Raw genomic sequence first — 8365 nt, 5'->3', positions numbered from 1 at the left:
ACCCCACTGTGATGGAATTTAGACCTCTATAATCAATGCACGGACGCAGACCTCCCTCCTTCTTCACAAAAAAGAAGCTCAAGGTGACGGGTGACGTGGAGGGCTGAATGTACCCCTGTCCCAGAGATTCAGTGACATATGTCTCCATAGCCACTGTCTCCTCCTGGGACAACGGGTACAAGTGACTTTTGGGAAGTGCAGCGTTTACCAGGAGGTTTATCGCGCAGTCCTCTCGTCGATGAGGTGGTAATTGGGTCTCCCTCTTCTTACAGAAGGCGATAGCCAAATCGGCATATTCAGAGGGAATGCGCACAGTGGAAACCAGGTCTGGACTCTCCACCGTCATCGCACCGATGGAAACTCCTATGCACCTGTCTGAAAACTCCTCTGACCACCCTCGGAGAGCCCCCTGTCTCCATGAAATCTCCGGATTGTGATGAGCCAGCCAGGGAATTCCCAGCACCACTGGAAATGCAGGTGAATCAATAAGGAAGAGACTAAGCCGCTCCTTATGATTCCCCTGTGTTACCATGTCCATTGGAACCGTGGCCTCCCTGACCAGCCCTGACCCTAATGGTCGGCTATCTAAGGAGTGCACGGGGAAAGGTTGGTCTAACGACACCAGGGGAATCCCTAGCCTTAATGCTAGCCCACGATCCATAAAGTTCCCAGCTGCGCCTGAATCGACTAGCGCCTTATACTGTAGAGAGGGAGAAAAACCTGAAAAATAAATTAGTAAGAACATATGGCCAACAGGTAGCTCTGGGTGAGTCTGGTGCTGACTCACCTGGGGTGAACGAGGAGTGCTCTGCCTGACTTCCCTACTCCCAGACGAGCTCCTCCAGCACCGATCGGCAGTGTGTCCTCTCCGACCACACCTGGTGCAGGAGGAGCCTCCTCCTCTGGTCCCCCTCGATGCGGCCCCCCCTAACTCCATGGGGATTGGAGCGGGAGGGCATGGAGGTGGAATCAACAGGGCCCGTTCTGGACGCCCGCGGGCAGCCAGCAGGTTGTCCAGTCGGATGGACATGTCAATCAGTTCGTCGAGGGAGAGGGTGGTGTCCCGACAAGCTAGCTCCCTGCGGACGTCCTCCCAGAGACTACAGCGATAGTGGTCCATCAAGGCCCTGTCGTTCCATCCCGCCCGGCAGCCAAGGTCCGGAACTCTAGTGCAAAGTCCTGCGCGCTCCTCGTCTCCTGTCGCAGGTGAAACAGCCGTTCACCCGCCGCTTGGCCCTCTGGTGGGTGGTTGAACACGGCCCGGAACCGGCGGGTGAACTCGGGGTAGTGATCCCTCGCCGAGTCTGGGCCATTCCACACTGCGTTGGCCCACTCCAGGGCTCGACCTGTCAGACAGGAGACGAGGACGCTCACACTCTCCTCCCCCGAGGGAGTCGGATGAACGGTAGCCAGGTACAGCTCCAGCTGTAGTAGGAACCCCTGGCACCAGCCGCCGTTCCATCGTACTCCCTGGGGAGCGCCAGACGCAGGGCACGGATCCGGACGCTGGAGGAGGGGTAGGTGGTGCTGGCGGAAGCGGAGCTGGGGGTGAGGTAGGGAGGCCACTCCTCTCCCATCGGTCCATCCTCTCCATCATCTGGTCCATTGCCGCCCGATCCGGTGGAGAATGGACGTATGATGGAGTACTCACTCCTCCATCGATGGGAGAGGAGGTGCAGCTGCTCCTGCTGACTCCATTTAAACGGTGCGTGATTCTGTCAGAGTCCTTTAAGAACAGTGGGTTTGGAGTCAAGCGCAGAGAGTAGAGGGTTCGAATACACAGGACCCAAAATGTACAGAAAAATAAAATACAATCGAACATCCACAACTAACGGTAAAACAATCCCGCACAAACCTAGGCGGGCCTGACTGGCTTAAATAGACAAAAATCAAGAAACACAATAAGGAACAGGTGCAACTAATAAGACCAAACTAACAGAAAAGGAAAAAGGGATCGGTGGCGGCTAGTAGACTGGCGATGATGACCACCGAGCATCGCCCGAACAGGCAGGGGAGCCACCTTCGGTGGGAATCGTGACACTGACATTCATTATGTTGGTATCAGAGACATGGGGGAACTTTAAGGAAATGACTCAGAACACAGAATGACACAGAACACAGCAACAACAGCACAGTTTCTGTTTGAGCCATCTCATGATACTTTGTGGTGGTTACAGCACCTACACAAAATAACCCCATAATGTCAAAGGGGAATTATATTTGTCTTTTTTCTACAAATCAATTAAATATGAAAAGCTGAAATGTCTTGAGTCAATAAGTATTCAACCCCTTTGTTATGGTAAGCCTAAATAAGTTCAGGAATAAGAATGTGCTTAAAGTCACAGAAACAGTAGGTTGCATGGACTCACTATGTGCAATAATAGTGTTTTAATACTGTAGTGGGCTAAATCAGGGTCACCGTGATTATTTGTAGTCTTAAACAAATCTACATTGAAACAAAGTATATACCTCACACACATGGTTATGAGCTTAAAAAAAGACACCTATACCATGTCAGATATAGAGTTGATGTATTACATTTTGATTTTGCATCCCAATATTACACTTTATATACATCACAGAATACTTTAAAAATATATATATTTTAATTTTACCCCATTTTTCTCCCCAATTTCGTGGTATCCAATTGTTAGTAGCTACTATCTTGTCTCATCTCTACAACTCCAGTATGGGCTTGGGAGAGATGAAGGTCGAAAGTCATGCGTCCTCCGATACACAACCCAACCAAGCCGCACTGCTTCTTAACACAGCGCGCATCCAACCCGGAAGCCAGCCGCACCAATGTGTCGGAGGAAACACCTTGGACCTGGCAACCTTGGTTAGCGCGCACTGCGCCCGGCCAGCCACAGGAGTCGCTGGTGTGCGATGAGACAAGGATATCCCTGGGTGGGAGGCCCCGGTGCACAACTGAGCAAGAGAACAAGTACATTAGAGTGTCTAGTTTGAGAAACAGACACCTCACAAGTCCTCAACTACCCGCAAAACACCAGTCTCAACGTCAACAGTGAAGAGGTGACTCCGGGATGCTGGCCTTCTAGGCAGAGTTCCTCTGTTCAGTGTCTGTGTTCTTTAATCTTAATCTTTCCTTTTTATTGGCCAGTCTGCCTAGAAGGCCAGGAATTTTAATTAGGAATTTTCTATTACTGTATCTGTACTTTTACAGAATTATGACAATTGGATACCTTTTCCACCACTGGTTAGAGGTAATAATACAGACAACAACAATAACACATCATCTTCAAGCAGGCCGACTGTTCTCTTTCTTCAAGGCTTCACTATTCGACCCGTTTAATCTGCATGTGGTCTTTTCCATTTCTCAAAAGCCCCCTTCACTCCTTGAATGTGGAACGAATCTTTCAATTACCAATAATAAACTGCCCTTTTAGATTTAGGTTCCCTACACCCAGTGGTGGAAAAAGTAGCAGTTGTCAGACTTAAGTAAAAGTTTAGATACCTTAATAGAAAGTAGAAAGTTCCCTGAAAGTCACCCAGTAAAATACTACATGAGTAAAAGTCTAAAAGTATTTGGTTCTGAATATACTTAAGTGTCAAAGGTAAATGTAATTTCTAAAATATACTTAAACATCAAAAGTCAAAGTATAAATCATTTTAAATTAATTATATTACGCAAAACAGGTGGCACCATTTTCTTGTTTTGAAAATGTACAGATAGCCAGAGGCGGATGACCATGTGTTCTCTTGATAAGTGCGTGAATTGGACAATTTTCCTGTTCTGCTAAGCGTTCAAAATGTAACGAGTACTTTTGGGTGTCAGGGAAAATGAATGGAGAAAAAAGTACATTACTTTCTTTAGGAATGTAGTGAAGTAAAAGTGAAAGTTGTCAAACATATAAATAGTTAAGTAAAGTACAGATACCCCAAAAACCTACTTAATTAAGTAGTACTTTAAAGAATTTGTACTTAAGTACTTTACACCACTACCTACACCCTAGAAATAGCCTAAATATGACATACCCTAACTATGCTATTCTGGGGTGCCCAGGTAGCCTAGCAGTTAAGAGTGTGGGGCCAGTAACTGAATTGTCTCTGGTTTGAATCCCGAGTCAGCAAGATGGAAAAATCTGGTCTTCTGCCCTTGAGCAAGGAAGTTAAACAACAACTGCGCCGATGACATGGGATAAGGCAGCCCCTTGCACCTCTCTGATTCAGAGTGGTTGGGTAAAATGTGGAAGACGATGACATTGAATAAGGCAGCCCCTTGCACCTCTCTGATTCAGAGGGGTTGGGTAAAATGCGGAAGACAATAACATTGAATAAGGCAGCCCCTTGCACCTCTCTGATTCAGAGGGGTTGGGTAAAATGCGGAAGACACATTTCGGTTGAATGCATTCAGTTGTGCAGCTGACTAGGTTTCCTCCTTTCCTTATTCAGTTATATACTGAGGAAATCCTTACTTTAGGTGTTTTCTCCTTCAAGGAGTGTTTATCGTAGCACCACTGTCTTGATTTCGGGGTTTTGGCAGCTCACAACAGAACAAGGAGAGGAAAAGGAACATTTCCTTAGAATAGGAACCCTTGTTTCAGTTCTGCTTCTGTTTTTTTTAAGGGAAGGACTGCTTCTAAAATGGGGATATGAGGATGTGTTAGATGCAAAGCTATGGAACAGATAGTTCTGTTTTGGTTCTGTGATGGTAAGAGAAGGCAGGGAGGAAGGCCCTACTGCCAAGCAGAAAGCAGCTCTCCACGATCAACTCAACCATGAAGGCTTTAACTCGACTGGGACTGAGAGTGAAGCTTGAAAGCCTCAATCCCTGATGTCTGTTTGACAGTAAAAAACATAGAAGAAATCCCCATCTCTGTCAGGAGAGCTTGTCTCAGTAAGAGATGGAAGTCTAAGCCATTTAAACTGACAACTATTTCAGTAATGGGATGAAAAAATCTAACTAACTGGTTGGATTAGTTTAGAAAAATGTGTTATTTATTTTTGGGTAGCATAACATTTAATCAACTCTACATATAAACCTAATCCAAATATGAATGAATTTGCCCCTCTGCCCACTAAATGGCAGAAAGGTAAGCCTCACTTGAATCCTGCCCTAAATTTAAGGTGCTTTTGAGTGACATCAGAAGAAAAGTTGAGGCTAGAAACACAAAAAGTTTTGTAGATGAAACAGGGTGAAACTAAGAGGGACTTTTCGATTTAGTGGAAGAGTGCAAAAGGTATCTTTAGGAGAGAAAAGAGAACAGAGTAAACTTCAGTTGGAAATTAGATCTTGTGAACTCAAGTACACGTATTTAGGGGGTCCCTTTGAGTCGGCATTATGTCAGTGGGTTTGTTTGTTAGTCCTAAATGTCAAGTTTCCATCCCCCACATCTGTGGATGAAACTGTTCCTCCAGACTATGTACACAAACACTGACTGAACAGAGCCCCTGACATAGCCCCACTGTGGTTACTGGTGAATAGGTGGAGGGTAAAAAAAAATAGTGCACTATGCACATCTGCTTGTCCCTACCTTCAGCCTCAGTCTAAACCGACAACAACAGAAAGTGTAGTGACAAAAACAGAAAGTGTAGTGACATCGGTCTCGTCTCTGCAGCCCCTTTTACTTAATGTGGTCTGTCGAGGGAAAGTCGAGCAACCTCAGACAAGGTCTCCCACGCGTCGATGGAAGCTGTGAAACCTTAAAGTGCAGTCAGTTTAGCAAAGCTAAACCCACACACACATATATATATATATATATAAAAACAAGCACAGTTATGTACAGGCCTTTAGCAGACCATGGACCACATACTGTAGACAGAGAGACGTTGTGGAATATAAACCATTTCTATATCCATCAACTCCCACATATTTACCCAACATGTTGACACACAAACATTTGTTGACTCATGTCTGACAGGTTTGTGGTGTTGAAGGAACTGATGTTTGAAACTGGATATTATTTTCGTGTACCTTTTCAGCCCTCTGACTAACTGGGAATTTACTAATTCAACGTTTTCATTCTTAAACACCCCTTTCTCAAGATTTTAAGAAACCCCAAATGTGTGTGGCATGTAGTTGTAAAACTCCTACTCACTGGACATAGGTGTAAGTTATGGCAATTGTATTTGCTTATAAAATTGCTTTGATGATATTTGCATTAAAGAATAAAGTACAGATGAAAGAAAAAAGGGAAACCATTACAATTGATCCACTAATTGGTACCAGGTGGCAAAAACAACAAATGCAAAACAGCAAGAGCTAGCAGTGACAGCTTTGCGCCTGAAGACAGCTTCGACACTTGGTATTTGTAAACAGTAGCCAAGTCATATCGATGAACAACTTTAGTCATTTGAATTATACTTTATTACCACGTAGGGCCTAGGCTATAATTATACAAACAACTCCCACAAAGTTGACGTAACGATGTGGCCACTCTATGACGCGTGTTGTTGATACGGAGCTGTGCGGTAGCGGCGCTAGAGAGTGGGTTGCATTAAATTACATTGTTGTTCGATGTGGAGGCAGGCAGCATACATATATGTTGGATAGTAGGTTGTAAATAGCCTAATGGGTATAACGTGCTTGTGTCCACATTATTTAGCGTCCAACCATCGCTCATTCTGAAATATCTGACGACCGATGAACGAGGACTCGTCGGCGATATCCACCTGACAGCGGTTACAACACAGATAATAAACAACAAAGACCGAACGGAAGTGTCGCTCTCAGATCCATCCCTACAGAAATCTGTCAGATTCGTTTTTTTTAATGCGAAACCTGCTTTATTGTGCCACCTAGTAATTTAGTTCCACTGATTGTATTGCACACATTTATTTTGCATATTTGGCGTACACGGCTGGAATCCAATCACCTCTCACGCGCCCGTGCATGGAAGTTTGGAGAGCGTGTTTTAAGCGAATAAATAGGGTCTTTATGCTCTCATAGTTCTATACCTACACTGTAACCAAGTTGTCCTTGTCCAATTGTACGTGTTATTCGGTGGACCTGCATCGAGCCTCAGCCCCTGGACTGACCGAACCAGCATTCCAGTTCATTTGACAGGCACCGCCTGAATCAGCTGGATTTGATGTGCTTTTAGAATCCGCTGGACGAAGATGTGGGTGCACCCTGAAGAGGTGTTGCAGGCGGGTGCGTTGTGGATAACCGAGCGAGCAAATCCGTATTTCATCCTCCAGAAACGCAAGGGCCACGGGGACGGCAGAGGAGGACTAGCGGGTGAGATGCATATAACTGTCTCTCTCTCCGTCTCTAAATCATGGATTATTGTAGCCAAGCATAGCTCAACTCCACGAATGTTCTATCGTCGAGTTCAGATATACTTGGCTAGGATTATTTAACGCTATCACAGCTGTGATTGCAAGCAAATTATTGTTCTCTGGCCGGGTCTCTCGCTTGGTTTGGGAGATTATTCATGCCTCACGGATGTTTAGTGATGGAGTGAAGATTGCATGCGTAGTGAGGGATAGAGGTCCGGTCACTCGGATATCAAAGGGGTGACAATGGCATGAGGGGATCTAGACCTGTATGAATGAATAGACACGTGACCCTAATAGCCCCTACTACTATATTTTATTTATTTAACTAGACATGTCAGTTAATAACAAATTCTTATTTTACAATGATGGCCAAACCCTCCCATAACACGGATGACGCTGGGCCAATTGCTCGCCGCCCTATGGGACTCCCGATCACAGCCGGTTGTGATACAGCCCGGGATCGAACCATGATCTGTAGTGACGCTGCTAGCATTGAGATGCAGTGCCTTAGGCCGCTGTGCCACTCGGGAGCTACAATAACTAGACAAATGCAGGTGTGATTTTAATCTGAATAAGGTTTTAGAATAGTCATAGGGCCATTGTTGTATGCTTATGGACCACCTCCCATAGAACTACATACAATGGAGCTAGTGGGCATTCAGCAGCTAATGTACCCTATTGATCAGCATCCCAAGATCTGGGCTATTTATGTAGGCCTTGTACTTTAGGTGATCCTGGAAAATTGTAACGAATATTGTTGCAAAGAGTAAGCCTTCTATATACCCTTTAAACCATTAACAAAACAAGGAATGAAATGCATAGATTTGTTAAATAGATAATCATTGACTGTGCTTAGTTCACTCCAATTGTAATCTCATTAGGCTACTAGCTAGCTAACATAAGGCTGGACACATCTCCCCTGACAGGGAAGACAAATTCCAGCACTTGGGACCGTTAAAAGGCTCCAATAAATGGAAATGAACCTGTGATTGATTAGAGCCCAGCACGCCCAGGGAATGTTAAAATGGCTGGTGATGTGTCATACCCCGTACTGAATTTTGAATGCCACCGAGACAACCCATACACAAGGAGACACGCAGAGCAAAGGCACACTCTTTCTTCC

General features: G+C 45.2%; 1 protein-coding gene across 2 annotated transcripts in view; it reads left to right on the top strand.

Moving 5' to 3' along the window:
• The first annotated feature begins 6198 nt into the window (after positions 1 to 6198).
• The window catches only part of LOC115145575 (TBC1 domain family member 9-like), a 28048-nt gene continuing 25881 nt past the window's right edge, over positions 6199 to 8365 (top strand). Inside the window, exons 1-2 of one of the 2 annotated variants that reach the window (XM_029687065.2) lie at positions 6199 to 6266; positions 7065 to 7201. In XM_029687065.2, coding sequence (XP_029542925.1) covers positions 7081 to 7201 — 121 coding nt within the window. In that variant the 5' untranslated portion in view covers positions 6199 to 6266; positions 7065 to 7080. Of the gene's footprint in view, positions 6267 to 6299; positions 6449 to 7064; positions 7202 to 8365 lie in introns of those variants that run through there. The other variant, XM_029687064.2, reaches the window with a different exon arrangement.

The sequence above is a fragment of the Oncorhynchus nerka genome, linkage group LG18, assembly GCF_034236695.1.
Source record: "Oncorhynchus nerka isolate Pitt River linkage group LG18, Oner_Uvic_2.0, whole genome shotgun sequence".
In the NCBI taxonomy this organism is placed as follows: domain Eukaryota; kingdom Metazoa; phylum Chordata; class Actinopteri; order Salmoniformes; family Salmonidae; genus Oncorhynchus; species Oncorhynchus nerka.
This window is presented reverse-complemented; position numbering and strand designations above follow the sequence as displayed.